This window comes from Sorex araneus, chromosome 2, assembly GCF_027595985.1.
Source record: "Sorex araneus isolate mSorAra2 chromosome 2, mSorAra2.pri, whole genome shotgun sequence".
Lineage (NCBI taxonomy): Eukaryota > Metazoa > Chordata > Mammalia > Eulipotyphla > Soricidae > Sorex > Sorex araneus.
In genome coordinates, this window is record NC_073303.1 from 272,588,970 (window position 1) to 272,606,385 (window position 17,416).

The window sequence follows — 17,416 nt, forward strand, 5'->3', positions numbered from 1 at the left end:
TTTGCAAAGGAGTAACAGGGTGAAAAATATTATGATGTAAACCAATGTTACCACCACCACCGCCACAACAATAATGATGATGATGATGATGATGATGATGATGATGATGATGATATGATATTAAGAAAGTAGGAGTCTGAGTGATAGTTCAGAGAGTAGGACATCTGCCTTGCATGCAATCGACCTGGGTTTGATCCTTGGCATCCCATACAGTCCTTTGAGCACTGCCAGGAGAGTTCCCCTGAGTACAGAGTCAGGAGTAGCTCCTGAGCATCACTGGGTGTAGTCCAATCACTGTATCACTATCATTCCGTTGCTTATCGATTTGCTCGAGCGGGCACCAGTAACGTCTCCATTGTGATACTTGTTACTGTTGTTGGCATATCGAATATGCCATGGTAGCTTGCCAGGCTCTCTGAGAGGGATGGAGGAATTGAACCTGGGTCAGCCGCATGCAAAGCAAATACCCTACCCGCTGTGCTATCACCTCAGCCCAAAAAATAAAATAAAATAAAATAAAATAAAATAAAAGTAAGTCTTCCACATCCCAGAGAGACAGTATAAAGGAATAAGTCACTTGCTTTGCACGTGGTTGATTCTTGGCACCACATATGCTTCCCCTGAGCATCACCAGGGGCACTACTTGGAGTGACTCAAAACTTAAGAAAAAATATGAATGGCTGAGAACATGACACAGGTTTTGTAGGTTTATGAGCCTATATATGTCCAACCCAGGTTCAATCCCCGTCTCAAGTCTTCCAAGTCTCACTAGCATCACACCCTCGTGCTCTCACAGTGACTGCCAACCTACTTGGCGAAGAAGCCCACAGAGTGGCTCACGGGGACCCCCTAAGCACTGTATTAGAGACCCAAAATAAATAAAATTCACTAGCTGAATTACCTAGGATTCAGGGTGAAGGCATTGCCTTTTCTCAAACCCAGACACTGTTTCCAGTGTTCTCTAAGTGATCTTCACTGATTCTGTTTTCAAAAAAGCATCCTTGGGCGTCTACAATCATCCAAACCCTGAAGGCAGAAGCTGACGAGTGAATATTTAAACAACTGACTTTCAGGGCCCCTCATTATTCAAAAGTAAGGTGCTCCAGAGAAACCTCTCACAAGCTAAAGTGGCATTAAAGTGAAGAATTCACTACCCTACATATCAGTATGAGCAAAACATTTTCATACCATAAACAGAACCTAGCAAATCATCACAGATAACACCTAAAATAATGCTCCCATCGAGAAAGAATGGGGATTCGATAAAGATCTCACTGGCATAAAGTAGTTTCCGGGGAAGGAGCTTTGTAGGACCACTTGTTGCTTGGAGTTTGGAAGTGCAGCTACCACAAAGAACCGTGGCTGTGCGGGTGCAAATGTGGGTCCAGGGGAGATCACAGTTCTTGCATGTGTAAGGTCCTGGGTTTGATCCCCAGCATCATCAGACGTGGTTCCCTGAGATGATAGTAATAGCAGTAACACTTAAGTATTCTTGTAGAACAGCTGTTGCAAAACGAATGCTGAATGCTATTGTCACTTCTTGTAAAAACAAAAGTCCGCTTGGGCTTTCTTTTGGCTTGAGAAAACAACTAATGGTAAGTTTTTATAAAACCTAAGTGGTATTAGGTGAGAATTTGAAACACCAGGGTTAGCTCTTATACTGTACAAGATCCCTAGTTGCTTTAGAAAAAAGAACAAAAATGTTTCATTTTCTGTGAACAAAGGATGACAGAGGGAAGACAGTGGCTTTGTGGATGCTGTGACTCTTTCTGTCCATTCAACGCTTCACAAAGAGGCACAGAGCAAATACTAGGGACTCTGTCCTAGAATCGAGATGGTGAACACATATTTTTTCCAGATCACAGCATTTTTTAATGCATTAAAAATATTTTGTGGTTTTAATGTTTTCAATGATTCCCCTACAGCCTTAAAATGACAGTTTATGCGATTAAGAATCATTCACCCTTGATCCAAAGTCCTTTCAGCCTGAGAGTATAAATTTAAGCTGATCGCTCTCTCACTCGATTACACCAGAGAGGTAGCTCAAGTCTCAGCTCAGTAAACAGATGCTCTCTGCACCTTGCGGAAGTTATCAGCCAACCTGGGCACTGGCCTCTCCATCCTGTATTTGCACAATGGGCGTTTCCAACTGTCTTTGAAGGCATCACAGTAGCCACGACTTTGGGATAGCCACCAAACGAGCAGCTGGTGCCAGAGCTGCCACTGGGTTGCACCGTCCCCAACTAGAACATGCCGGGAGAGGATATTTGGTCCAGCAGAACCCTAAGAGGAAATCAGCTGCTCCCCCAGATAAGAACTGAGTCATAAAAGGGTGCGGGGGTGTAGGGTCAGCCAGGGCTGAGACATAAAAGGGCGCTGGGTGTCAGGCCAGCCCAGTGGAACCATGTGGTTCATCCTGCCTGCAGTTCTGCTCGCTACCAGCCACGGCATCACGCCCGTCCGCTACGATAGGTACAATCCCGTGCCCGGGGTCCCGTCTGCAAGAGAAGAGGACCCAGTGCCCTTCCTGACGATCCCGTTAACCTCTTTTGCTTCCTTACAGGGACAAAGTACTCCGGGTGAGTCCCCAGGATGAGAAACAAGCAAGCCTCCTAAAGGACTTGGCCCAAACCTACCAGGTAAAGCCTTTAATGGACCATTTGTGAGTGTGTGTGTGTGTGTGTGTGTGTGTGTGTGTGTGTATCTTTCCTGCCTGGTCTCTAAAAGCTGCTTCTCTCTGCTTTAACATTTCCTGCACATGATGCTACCAAAGACAGAACTCAGAGGAAGTGACAGGAACTATTTGGGTAATTCACTCACTGTCACTGTCATTGTCATCCCATTGCTCATTGATTTGCTCGAGCGGGCACCAGTAACATCTCCATTGTGAGACTTGTTACTGTTTTTGGCATATCAAATACGCCATGGGGAACTTGCCAGGCTCTGCCGTGTAGTGAGATACTCTCAGTAACTTGCCAGGCTCTCCGAAAGGAGCAGAAGAATCAAACCCGGGTCGACCATGTGTAAGGCAAATGCCCTACCGCTGTGCTATCACTCCAGCCTAGTTATTCACTCATCTGTGGTTATTTTGCCCCCAAATTTATTTTTTAATTCTTCTTTCTCGAAGCTTTGCAGACTGGGTCTGGAGCAATAGTACAGCAGGTAGGGCACTTGCCTTGCATGCAGCTGACTCAGGTTCAATCCCAGGCACCCCCAAATGGTCCACGAGCCTGCCAGGAGTGATCCCTGAGTGCAGATCCAGGATTAATCCCTGAGCACCACGGGGTGTGGTCCAAAAACAAACAAAGCTTTTCAGGCCATAGCTTTGAGTGAAATTGTGAGATAAGGACCTATCTTATAAAGTTTCGGGTCTCTCAGGTGACTCCCCTAGGCATGCTGCATGTGGCTGGCTCCTGAATACATCGCTTCAAACTGTCTGGCACATCCTCAGTGTCATGGTGAACTTGTCGGAAACAGAACTCGGGTGCTAAGAGAATCAATGTTATGTGGCCAAGAGGACATCAGATTTAAACCCCAGAACCAAACCCGGGACTTAGTCTAGTCACAGACCCCCTTGTCTCTACATCAGGACAATGCAAAGTACTGAGTATTTCAAGCCATTACTTGGTTCTCTGCTCCGCCACTGGCCACTGGCAAGTCACGTCCAGACTCCTGCAGAGCAGGGCAACCTCAACAGCCCTGAACTGGGGTGCACGGTTCAAGCTCTGCCTCCCCCAAAGTCACACCTGCACTGCAACCTCAACTGTCTTTCTGATGCGTGATGGTCGCATCTCCCATTTAAAGCGTTGGTGTCAGCTTGTTCTGTTTTGCTTTGGCTATTTTAACTTTTTGAATGGTTTTGACTTTTTGAATGGTTGCCGATATTACATAATTTTAGAAGTACAGCTTTATGCTGCTTCCCCGCGTTGAACAGGGTCCCCGAGGCGGAGGGAGAAGGGCAGTGGGGTAAAGAGGGCTGGACAAGCAATGCTCATGCAGCGTCTTTATTGAACAAGCAACAGACTTTTATAGGTCTCTAGAAGGAAAGAGACATTGGAAAAAATATGCAGGAATGTTCAGGATACATAAGTATAGAATGTACGGGGCTTCTAGACATCAATAATGGTTTTCTATAATTACATCGTTTCAATGATATTTTCTTTGGTTATATTTTGATCACTGTCATCCCGTTGTTCATCGATTTGTTCGAGCGGGCACCAGTAATGTCTCTCATTGAGAGACTTTACTGTTACTGTTTTTGGCATATCCAATACACACTGGGAGCTTGCCAGGCTCTGCCGTGTGGGCTCGATACTCTCGGTAGCTTGCCGGGCTCTCCGAGAGGGGCGGAGGAATCGAACTCGGGTTGGCCGAGTGAAAGGTGAACGCCCAACCGCTGTGCTATCGCTCCAACATGTTCTGCCATAGAACTAGGAAAGAGCCAGCTAGAAAACCAAGAAAGTCAGCCCTTAGATTGTGTAACCCAAGACAAGGGTTTCTAATAAACCAGCCTTTAGACAACATGTCCCCAGGACAAGAACTTTCTTAATATTAACTAGCACAGGCTCCCAACAACTTTGCACCTGGACACGTGTCTAAGGCTCATCACCACATTTCCAACAGCTTGCAATACCAGAAAGAGCTTTCTTCCCACTCTCTCCACCACGTTCCCTCTGACCTTAGTCTGCACCAAGTTTCATGCTTGGGGCTGATTCATTTGTGCTATCTTCTTGAAATGAGTGAAACCATCTTGTACCTCCTTAATTCATTTAGCATCAACCCTTGAAGTCCTATGCATATTATTCCCCAAAGGCATAAGTTCATCTTTTTAATGGCACAGTAGTATTCCATTGAGAATGTGTACCACAGCTTTTTTGTTCATTTGTTGTTAGTATTTAGGTTGTAACTATGTTTGGGCTAACTGTGAGTAGTGCTGCTATGAGCTTAGAGGAGCAAATAGTCTTTCAAATTAGTATTTTCTTATCCTTTAAATATGTGCCTAAGAGTGGTATCATTAGACCTTATGGCATTTCTGCTTTGTTCTTCAATGAAGTAACACTGATTTAGTAAACTGTCGATGTGTGTGTGTTCCAGGCATAAGTGGTACTACACTATGCCTATAACAAAGTATCAGCAACCCTCTGTCAACTCCATTGAATCCTCTTTACCTTTCAGCCATTCTCTTCCTCACCTCTCTGTTACTTCTGCTCTGTGAGTCTGAGTGTTTATTTTCCTCATTTTTGAAGGCTGTGTGGCTTTAGAAAGCACTCTACAATGGAAACAGTCTTCAGAGGTCCAAATCTCAGCCCTGGGCTCTTAGGCAAGTGACTTAATCTCTGTCCTCAGTTTCCCCTCTGCCAAACAGGAACAATAATCACATCAACTCTCTATGATTATTGTAAAGACTATGTGAGCGCTATTGAAAAGATGTTTGGATCCATCTCAGAAACAGGTGTGGCCATTCTCTGTATTATAAAATCATTTTCTGTTGGGGTTGGTGTCTCCCAGACAGACAGCCTCTGCTGTCTCCTACGTGCCATCTTCACCACGATACACCTTTTCCCATGAGAAACATGTTTCCTTCATTACTTCCAACTCATACTTACTCTCCAACTCCCAGCCTGGGAATAATCTTTTACAGGAGGTTTTGTCCATTTACTCTCATGACCCAATTAAAATTTCTCCTTGGGGGTCAGAAGACTGGAGTGATAGCACAGAGGGTAGGGCGTTTGCCTTGCACGTGGCCAACCTGGGTTTGATTCTTCTGTCCCTCTCAAAGAGCCTGGCAAGTTATCGAGAGTATTCTGCCACATGGCAGAGCCTGGAAAGCTACCTGTGGCATATTCAATATGCCAAAATCAGTAACAAATCTCACAATGGAGACATTACTGGTGCCCGCTCAAGCAAATCAATGAACAACAGGATGACGGTACAGTACAGTACAGTATAGTATAGAACAGTGGGGTCAGAGTGATAGTACAGTGGGTAGGGACCTGTCTTGCATGTGGCCAACCTGGGTTCGATCCCCAGCATCCCATATGGTTCCTGAGCACTACCAGGAGTAATTCCTGAGTTTAGAGCCAAGAATAACACCTGAGAATTGCCGGGTGTGACCCAAAAACCAAAAATTGAAAAAAGATGGAGGAAAAAAAATTCTTCTTATGACCATGACTGGCATTGATGAGCATGTTAGAAACAAGTGACTTTCTCTCCTCACTAACCTTTTCCTTCTCTTAATTCGTATATTAAGGCTTATAACCATCGCATCCAGCTTGTGCCAGCTGCCTAGTAAAAGTTTGTGAAAGCTCTCTGAGTCTGTTAGAACAGATAAAGTCTTATTGTAGTGATATGCCCCTGCCTAGTTCAATCATGTTGCATTCTCCGTATGCTAGCCACGCTGTGGATTTTTAAGCAAAATACACCAGTAAATACTGGTTAGGTCATTGGAGTCATGCATTCCCACATAACTATCTGGTTTAGCATGGAATTCAACTATGAAATAGTCAGGCAGACAAGGATATGCTACAGTGTCAAGTAATTAGTATAAATGGAACCTCTCCTTCACATCTCCAAAGCTGGTGAATCATATTTCATTTGGTTTCCCAATGCAGCGTAATTCTGAAGACCTATAAGAATTGGAATCTTCTCTAGTTATTTTATCTCAGTGCTATCCTCCTGGGCTTAAGTGCCAAATTTCTGAAATTCTCAGCTAGGAGAATAAAGAGAAGGAACAGACAGTTGTTAAATGTCTGCGTGTTCCAGACTCTGGCTCATTTCACAGTAGTGCTCAGGAGGCCTGGAATTTCTTCCTGGGGATTCTCAGTCTCTGGGAGAGTGATTCAGTGCAAGAGCCCGAGGACATGGTGCTGTTCAGGCTGGCGCCATCTCAGGGACTCTGAGGTATCCAGGACTGTGCACACACGTAGTGGGTCGGGGAGGGCAGATTATCATGCTGAGGATAACACCAGGGTTGACCACATGTAAGACATGCCCCTTAAGGCATATGCCATCTCAGTCCCTCAGTCCTCTTTTAAGGGAAGGGCCTGAAACTCAGAGTCAGCTGCCCTAAGATATGTTACAAGAAAAATGGCGAAAGATCCAACTTTCTGTTGGAATCAAGATTTCCAGTAATTTCACAGTTTACATGGGGCATCTGTTTTGAGGTCTGATTGGGGAAAAGGTCATAGAGTTCATCTATATTCCCAGTGAGAGACAGATGTTGTGACTAAGTCAACTATAAAACAGCTCGACTCAAACCCCGAATGGTAGAAGCATAGAGATGAACCAAAACTTTTTATCCATTCCTTTGGATTTCTGAAGACATGCATTTTTCTCTTTACTATCTGAACATGGAGTATTCACTTTAAATCTTTCATAAGTCAAAGTGGTGAAAAATGAAGAAGCAATTACCATTTCTTTCTACAAAAACAAAAATTTTGTATTCCAAAATCAAAAATATAACCTACCAAATAATATCAAATAATATAGAAACATTGCATTTACATATATGAAAAGCATAACTGATCTTTACCTGGAACAGTAATTCCAGGCAAAGACTTTCCTGGGCCCCACTAATACTTGGGGGCGTCTACTACCTCTAGATGTGCTTTCGTAGAGCTAATGCTGAAGGCAGTTGCCACTTTTGTCATAAAGCAAAAGTCCTCTTCAGATCTTTTTAGTTGGAAAAAAAATAAGTACTAACATAAGACTTTTGTAAAAAAAAAAAAATGGGGTCGTATACAGCAAATTTTTAAAACTCAGGGATACTTGAAAAAAAAATAATCATCAGTGGAAATGGTTTCTTTCCATTCCTTAATAGTGAAGTTATTTCATATTCTACAAAAATCTCATGACTTTGCAAAAAGAGTCCATACTTTAGTCATGTTGAGCACCAAATTCCTCTCATGATGTCTGCGTCATACTCACTTCTTAATTATGATGTGGTGGGTGAGCAACTAAACACCCATCGCTAACACTGACTTCATCCCTACAGCTTGGTTTCTGGTACCCAGACACTGCATATTACATCACTTCGAACATGACGGTTGATTTTCAAGTTGGTGAAAAGGAATCTCAGTTCATCCTGAAAGCCTTGGACCAAAACGAAATGCATTACAAGTAAGACCTCATCGAATATTCAAATGTGTTTAGTGGAGAATATTTGGGACACCTTGAAATTGAGAGGGAAATACTGTTTTTATCATTAGACCACCTGAAACAAAAACTTAATCTTTATGATAAAATCTATGACTTTATATAAAATCTAACTGTAGATTAAAAACTTACATTTTTTTCAAACAAAATCTTGAGGTTGCTTCCAGGGAGAATAAGGCCAAAACTGCTTAACTCTCCTTCCTTCTAATTCTTCCTCTGATCTGCAATTGCCTGCAGTAGCCCACTCCAAAACATACTGGTGACCACTGGTACCACACTCTTGTATTCTGTATTATCCCAGTGCATAAAAGGAGACATGCCCCAACCAGGGCTTACCCAAAGCCAGCAATGTGGGAACATGTATCACTCTTATCTTATTTTATTTTTTATTTCTATTTTATTAAATTTTATTGAATCACCATGATATGGTTACAAGGTTTCATGTTTGGTTACAATCACACAATGATCAAACACCCATCCATCCACCAGTGCACATTCCCCACCACCAATATCCCCTTCCCTACCCTCCCCCTGCCTCCATGGCAGACAATATTCCCCATACTCTCTCTCTACTTTTGGGCATTATGGCTTGCAACACATACACTGAGAGGTCATCATGTTTGTTCCGTTATCTACTTTTTAATTTCTGTTTTTAAATGGGGTGGAGCAATAGCACAGTGAGTAGGGTGTTTGCCTTGCATGCAGCTGACCCTGGGTTCAATTCCTCCGTCTCTCTCAGAGAGCCTGGCAAGCTACCGAGAGTATCCTGCCCGCAGGGCAGAGCCTGGCAAGCTACATGTGGCATATTCGATATGCCAAAAACAGTAACAACAAGTCTCACAATGGAGGTGTTACTGGTACCCACTCGAGCAAATCAATGAACAATGGGACGACAGTGCTACAGTGTTTTTAAATATTTTTTATATTTTAAATTTTTTACTTGAATCACTGTGAGACAGACCCTTACAAAGTTGTTCATGATTAGGTTTCATACAGTGTTCCAACACCCATCCCTCCATTAGTGAGATGTATCATTCTTTAGTAAGAGAAATTCTTCTTTAGAAAAAGTGAAAGCAAAGCATTAAACTCAGACCTAAATCCAAGAGAAGTGAATTCTACAAGTGTTCTAAGCTTCAGCCACAGGGTCCTTACATCTCTAAAGATAAACAAAGAGAAATTTTGTGCTTAAACAAAATTTAATTTTGTGCCATGAACAAGACAGAAATCCAAAACCACATTATCACAAATCACTTCATAATATTGAATAAAAGATGTGATTTTGTTCTTTCAAATGTTTGGTGACCTGATCTAAAACTGAGCGGCTCTGTTTAATCCCACCAGTCCAAGTTCCTTTTATGAAGACTCATCCTCAAAGCACTGTAACTGTCACTGTCATTGTCATCCCATTGCTCATTGATTTGCTTGAGCAGGCACCAGTAAAGTCTCCATTGTGAGACTTGTTACTGTTTTTGGCATATCAAATACGCCACAGGGAGCTTGCCAGGCTCTGCCGTGCAGGCGAGATACTCTCAGTAGCTTGCCAGGCTCTCTGAGAGGGGAAGAGGAATCGAACCCGGATCAGCCGTGTATAAGGCAATCTTCCTAACTGCTGTGCTATTGCTCCAGCCCCCTCAAAGCACTACTAAACTTTTTTTGTTCTATTTCAATCTGAAGCAAAATAGTAAGTCAAAATTAATGCTAGAACACAAAATACCCCCTGAGTGATTTACAGGATCCTATTGATGTCTGGAAAGCCATATTATAGAACAGGACTGACTGCTTATCATGAGGTCTAATGAATATTGATACTGCCACAATATCACAAATAAATATAAGCTATTGAAATTAAGAAATGACAAGTGAACAAAAGATATTATGACTTTAATGGTTGAAACACTAGCAGGCTATTGACCATTGTTTCATTTTCACTTTTATTTCAAGATGTTCATGATACAAATGTAGAAGTTAGAATATTGGAAAAAAAATATTTAAAAGTAAGGGGTTGGTGAGATAGTGTAGGTACTAAGGTCTTGCCTTGCATGCAGTTTCTTCCCCAACATCACATGTGGCCCCTTGAGTGATTCCAAGAATGATCCCTGAGCACTAAAGCCAAGAACAAGCCCGGAGAATCACTGGGGATACCCCAAAAAACAAAAAGTAATTAAACCAGCAGTTAACCCTTTTTTAATTAATATATCAGCACGCGATTTTTATAATTGCACCATAAAATTAGAAGTGACACTACATAAATATACCTCCAAGACTGCAGAAATGAAGAGGGCCTTATAAATTAGGTATGGCAAGGTTCGGATGACATCTTGATTTGTTTATCCAAAAGAAATCGCCCTTTTCCCCTCCCAGCCACCAGGTGAGCCCCTCCCTGTTCTTTCCACCGCCAGGTTTTCCAACACCTCCCTGCCTCCCTCTACACTTTTCATTTCCCTTATTGAAACCTAAATCGATTCCTGGGGTCAACAAACACTTACAAAGCAACCGCCCCAGGCTAAAATAAATTTTAGATGGTCACTGATAGCACAGTGGGTAGGGCGTTCACCTTGCACGCAGCCAACAGAGGTTCGATTCCTCTACCCCTCTCGGAGAGCCCGGCAAGCTACCGAGAGTATCTCGCCCGCACAGCAGAGCCTGGCAAGCCCCCTGTGGTGTATTTGATATGCCAAAAACAGTAGCAACAAGTCTCACATGGAGATGTTACTGGTGCCCGCTCGAGCAAATCAATGAGCAACGGGATGACAGTGACAGTGACAGTGACAGGTCAATTTCATGTAGTTTGGCTTGAAGAGAAGAATGAAAAATGAAGTATCATGTTTTCCTTACCATCCAGATAGCGTGGACAGAGAGCTAGTAGCCCAACCTGAGTGTGGACACTGTGACAGAAGAAAGTAGAACCTGTAGCTGACATGTGTCCACCTCAGGATCCTGCCCACACACCTCTCTCTCTCTCTCTCACACCCTAAGGGAGCAGTTCTGACTCCAACTGAGTAGACCCAGCCCCTCCCAAAGAGTGCGCTTTTCACTTTGCCTTATGCCAAGATACTTCCTTACTACCTTCATCAAGAACCGAAGCATTAAACTACCCCTAAAACTGAGTTTTATTTAATTAGGACCTGATTTCTAGAAATTGGCCTAAATTAGCCACCGTTGTGGGAAAGCCACGTAATTAGATAGTTACCTTCCTCAGAAATATAAATATGTAAAGTGATCTGTGCAGACAAGAACGATTTAAAATCTGTCTCCAACTACTAATTATATAGATAATTTTATTTGCATATTAATTATATGTGTTACTTTGTGTCAGTCAGTAGCAGAAGAGGGTTCTAAGAACAGAGACATCTGGATGGACCCAGGCACCAAGCTGAATAAAACTCTAAGAGGCTGGTTTGACACAATGATTTACTTAGATACCCTTCATTAGACAGTGCATATAAACCACTATTTAGTTTAAAGCATCTGTGTGCAATATTTTTCAGTTTTGAAAATTAAATTACTAAGACAGATTTGATTTTAAAGTAGTGTATTTGTTCCCTTTCTATTTACACTATTACAAATTTGTAAAAGGCCAACTCAAAAAAAAACCAAAGCCCTCTGTATAGTATAAATATTAACTGACAAACCCAAACCGACTGGTGAATCAATATCTACAGGAAATCGCAGTCATTTGGACAGAGCCTAGAGGAGCAGATAGTAGATTTAGATTCAGCAGTTAAGAACCTTAATGATGTGACTAATTTTTTTACATTGCATATAGTCAATTTTTAGCATTATCTTTTTCTTTGATCAAAAGTTCAAATTAGAAAATAAAGAGTTGTTAATGAAAGGCAATTCAGAAAACAATTGTTAATATAATATTAAAACCCAACTGGTACAATTAAGTAAAACCTTATTAAGATCCACATACGATTATGTAGAAAATGCAAAATAGAGCTACACCAAACTGACACAGCAATACTCAAGATTCCTATTAATGTCTAATTACCCAATAACGTTCCGTCAGACACAAACGCAGAGTGCCAGTCTCCGCTCAGTCCTATCAAATAAGTACTCAAATCAATCACTCCAGTCGGGCAGTTCATGCCTTTTGCCTTCGGCTCCTCTGCCCAAAAAGAAATCACTCAGGTCCACATCTGCTGCACCTGGGGAAGATGCCCAAGCAAGAGGCAGAAGTGAGTTCTGGAAGTAGGCTTTCTGGAAACGTTGTACATTTGACTTTTCACACTGGCAATTTATTGAGATTCTAGCCAGTTCCCTCTGCTCTGGGCAGGTGGAGGGAAGGGGTGCTGGGCTACACCGAGTGGTATTCATGGCTACTCCTGACTCTGCTCATGAATCACTCCTAGAAGTGCTCAGGGAACCAAATGTGGCATCAGGGATCAAACTAGGGATGGTCACTTGCAAGGCAGATGCTTTAACTCCTGCCCTATTTCTCTGGTCCCGTAACTCATCTCCATTTTCTTCATCTCTAAAGCAGTCCAACAGAAAGTTATCTGGGGGGTGGCCAAGGGCCATCAAGCTCTGCTTGGTTACTTGTATCGATCAAGTGGAGGAAAGCTTGCCCCTCACCCTCATGAACATGTTTCTATGGTCACACACAGATACACACAAACACACACACACAAACACAAACACACGTACATGGACATACAGGGACACACACAGAGTCAAGGGAGATAAGTATATAACTCGCTGTCTCCAATCCCTCCTAGTGAATAAACTTTTTTAATCTTTAAATATAATGTTTAATTAAAACACAACTTAAAATTTGTTGTAATTCAATTACTATTCTGAGTCCTAATAAATTATAAATGTAGTATATTACTTTGGGGTGGTTTTTTTGTTTTTTCTTTATTGTTTTTCCAGAGCTGTTCATGATTGGGTTTCAGTAATACAATATTCCAACACCCACCCCTCCACCTGTGTAATTTCCCAGCACAAAACAAGTGTCCCGAGTTTCCCTTCCAAGCACCTCTTCTATCTATCTATCTATCTATCTATCTATCTATCTATCTATCTATCTATCTATCTATCTAACTATCTATCTATCTGTCTGTCTATCTATCTATCTATCTATCTGTCTATCTATCTACCTGTCTGTCTGTCTATCTATCTATCTATATATATCTATATATCTATATAGATATATATCTGTTCCTCTCTCTTTGTGTCTCTCTGTGTCTCTCTCTCTATCTCTCTCATTTTTGACATTATGATTTGCAATACAGATACTGAAAGTTTATCATGTATATCTTTTTACTTACTTTCAACACTCAAATCTTGTCCAGAGTGATCATTTCCAACCAATGTTGTTATAGTGGACCCTCCTCTATCTTAACTACCCTCTACCCCACACACACTTGTAATTTCCAGTCATCGAGCAGTCCTCATGACCAATTTTCCCTGGCCTTGGATATCAGTTTCATCCTGTTTGTTTTTGTTTGGTTTTTGTTTTTATAAATCTGTTTTATGACCCAACACAGAGGTATGTCTGTGAAATCCGTGCTCGGTTTAATACGGAGCAACTCAACTAGGGACTGACAGGAACCGTGGCATCTTATGGAACGCCAACACACTGTTTTGTTTTCTAACTCATTTATCATTGGTTGTGAAATTGCAAGGTTTTAGCTTTACACTTTTAATGGGTACACAAGACATTCCAAGCACCAAAGCACGATCCAAGCAGCATCGTCCTAACACCCAAAATCAAGGAGTTTGCTTTGTTTTATGTCCATGCGTTTGCTTTATTTATTCAGTGTACGTATGAATGAAATGACCCCATGACTGTGTTCCAATTCCTGACTTATTTCACTTAGCATAATCTCCTCTAGTTTCATCCATTTTGTCTTAAAATACATGATTTCAATCTTTTTTCATGGAAGAGTACTCTTTTCATGGAAGAGAGGGAGAGGGAGAGAAAGAGAGAGAACAGCTTTTTATTTTTTTTTTAATTTTTTTATTGAATCACCATGTGAAAAGTTACAAAGCTTTCAGGCTTAAGTATCAGTTATACAATGCTCAAACACCCATCCCTTCACCAGTGCACATATTCCACCACCAGAAACCCCAGTATACCTCCCCTCCCACCCCGCGCCCCACTTCCCTGCCTGTGTAGCTGATAAATTTCACTTTACTTTTCTCTTTACTTTGACTACATTCAATATTGTAACAAAACACTCACTATTATTGTTCAAAGTGTTCCCCCCACCCAAAGTCAGACCTTTTGAAAAGGAAGCATTTGTCCTTTTCAGCAGGTCTGACTTTAGGGGAGAGACTCTCCAAACAATAATAGTGAGTTTTGTTGAAATATTGTATGCAATCAAAGTGAAAGTAAAGTGAAATTTATTAGTTACACAGGCGGGGGGGGCTCAGGGTGGGGGGGCTAGGGGCGTGGGGGGGTTAGGGGTGTGAGGGGGCGGGGTGGAGCTATACTGGGATTCTTGGTGGTGGAATATGAGCACTGGTGAAGGGATGGGTATTCGAGCATTGTATAACTGAGATTTAAACCTGAAAACTTTGTAACTTTCCACATGGTGACTCAATAAAAAATTTAAAAAAAAAAAGAAAAGGAAGCATTTGATAATATTTGTTTTCCATTGCTGACAATGAAGAGATATGAGGTCGCACGGCCGCTATGGTTTTGGATTTCTGTATTTTAGTAACTAAGTCCAGGGAAATTTCTGCCAGAAATTGCATCACTGCAAGCTCGTACCTCCTTTTTGTGGTCATCATAAGATGGCGGCTGGGGCTCAGTTCACAGTCTAGAGACTATTTCTGCAAGAAGCTGCTGGTGCCCAAAGCAGTTTAGCTGGCCTCTGGGGCCATGATCATGCAGCAGCGGAGAGCGAGAGAACAGCTTTTTATCGAGTCATCTGTAAATGGTCACTTTTTTTAATTTCAGGGTTTGGTTATTGTGAATATGAGCCTAAGTGTGCAAATATGTCTTTAAGTGAGAATTCTAAAATCAGGCTTTCTGAGTAGCCTCTAACCCAGAGGCATGAGGAGTAGTCCAGACAAATTTTGAAGACACAACCATGATTCTGCCTTCCTGAAACATCTTTCCCCATTACAGCAGGTGTACACACACACACACACACACACACACACACACACACACACACACACAGAGCCCAGAATCCATGGCCAGGACATGCATTGGTCCACCATTTTCCAGCCTTCCTTTTTGTTCTCTAAAAAGAAACAGATGGTGGGGGTTGGGGGGTACCTTCAAATTGTCAAAATAGGAGGGCCATGGCATATGAAGAAGTTGACAGGGACTCTATGTCAAGCCCAGAGATTCCATTTCCTGCAGCAGGCCATGGGATGAGGATCCCAGCTCGATGTTGGGGTGAGGGTACCGTGGGCTTCCAACCCAACTTCTGTGTGTCACCAGATGTCTCAGAGTCTCCCGAAGCTATGAATACAGGGGTGATGCCAGGACTCAATTAAGAGAGTCCATATGACAGCTCCACGATCAGATATGACATCGTATTCTGAACAGTGTGTCCTTCCGGAACACGAGATCCAGTGGGACATTAGCCCTCTTCAGCAACATTTATCCTCTTGCCTACCTTTGGGAATTTTTTTTAAACAAAGTAAACATATATTCGTGGAGGGCTAAAATAATATTGGGGAGAAAATAATTTGGTTTCATCTGCTTCGCTCTGGCTGCTGGCAGCGTGGAAGGGCTCAATGAAAATAACATCTGGCCCTAGTTCTTAATTTCCAGCCTTAGGCTTAATTTCTCGGCCCGATCAGCAACAATCTGGCACTGATCTGATGTCCTCACACAGCTGCATTTGTGCAAAGGTCGTATTTCAGCTCACACAGTTTTCTTTTGCGGCTGTTACCACAAGAGCTAAATTGATATGTATAAGTCTAAAAATATTCTTAGATACAAGCTTCCTGTGACTAATTAATACTGCCTTATGTTACGAATCAACCTCTGGGACCATAAAATTTCTTTTTTTTTTTTTTTTTTGCCTGATTCTGCCACTAGGAAAGCAGGTGGAGCAAAAGCCACATCCCCCGTTCAGAGCCCAAAGCAACTTAATCGATCTGGAGTGACCACCCAGGTTCCCTGTGATTTTCACGCCCCCAGCAGTTCCAAAACTGTTGTCACTGAGTTGTTTCCGCCCTCCCCCCCCCGTCCCCGCCCTCCAAAATCCCAGATTCATCATAAGTCAAAATCCAAGCGTACAGTGAATTCAATATAATGTGCATAATAATGTGCTTGCCTGTGCTGTTAATGAGAATCAATATTCATGAGCGGTGCTCCGGTCCCATGTGCTAAATAAACTCTAATTAGGAGCATACCTCCTTTATGCTCTGCCTGGGAACTCAGATCAGTCAATCAGCAAGAAGAAACCGACAAGGAGTCTGGGCCCTACAGTGTCATAGTTCATTAGCATCCGAAATGGGAGATACCGGAGTCAAACAGCCACGCATCATTGAAGCCTCTTTTTCACTAGCCTGTGAGATCATTGTTGATTTTGCGGCTTCGCGTGTCACTGTGGTACTGAGATTTCTGGGTGCCTCTGGTGTGGCAAGCCCTTCTCTTATGCCACTTCATTTCAACTGCATCACTAGCCTGGCTGCCGTTTTGGTCCCTTTATAAAAAAGGAAGAGGCTGAGACTCAAAGACAGGAACCCCACCCAAGACCACGTAATAGTAAGGTGTGACACTCGAGGGGGAACCCAATAAGATCTCATCTCAGAACCTTTTCCTGTCACCTCACTGTGTCCTTAGTGAACAGGACAGCCAGGGTCACAGAACGTGAGTGCTACCAGACTGTGTGACCAGAATGGGACAGTAGGTGTAGCTCAGTGATCAAGCATAGGCTTTGTATGTCGGATGACTTGGGTTCAACCCCCAGCACCACGCACAACAAATACCCACGTAAGCTGAATGACTACTGGGAATGTTTTTTAAAAAATTAACTGCATCTTTCCACATAGGAATCACTGCTAAAAGGACAGTGCAGAGGTATTTCAGCTTCTAAAGTAGGACAGTACCTTCTGTCATAGAGTCCATGGGAAATGACATATATATCATCCAGGGAAGAAAATTATTCAGATAAGCACAACTTCAGAAAATTAAGATCTCATTAAATATTTTCATCATAAATCATGGTTGTCCACTTTACAAAACAGGAGATAGTACGTATTTATCTTTGGTTAAGACATTATTTATTATTGACAGCAATTGCCAGGCTTTGCTATAAAAGAAAAATACTCTCAATGGCTATGGAAA

At 42.2% G+C, this 17,416-nt stretch overlaps 1 protein-coding gene across 1 annotated transcript in view; it reads left to right on the plus strand.

The window, feature by feature from the left end:
- Positions 1-2,364: 2,364 nt before the first annotated feature.
- The window catches only part of CPA3 (carboxypeptidase A3), a 37,850-nt gene continuing 22,798 nt past the window's right edge, over positions 2,365-17,416 (plus strand). The window contains exons 1-3 of the mRNA XM_055128409.1: positions 2,365-2,472; positions 2,564-2,639; positions 7,994-8,118. Of these exons, the coding sequence (XP_054984384.1) occupies positions 2,405-2,472; positions 2,564-2,639; positions 7,994-8,118 (269 nt within the window). The 5' untranslated portion in view covers positions 2,365-2,404. The remainder of the gene's footprint in view (positions 2,473-2,563; positions 2,640-7,993; positions 8,119-17,416) is intronic.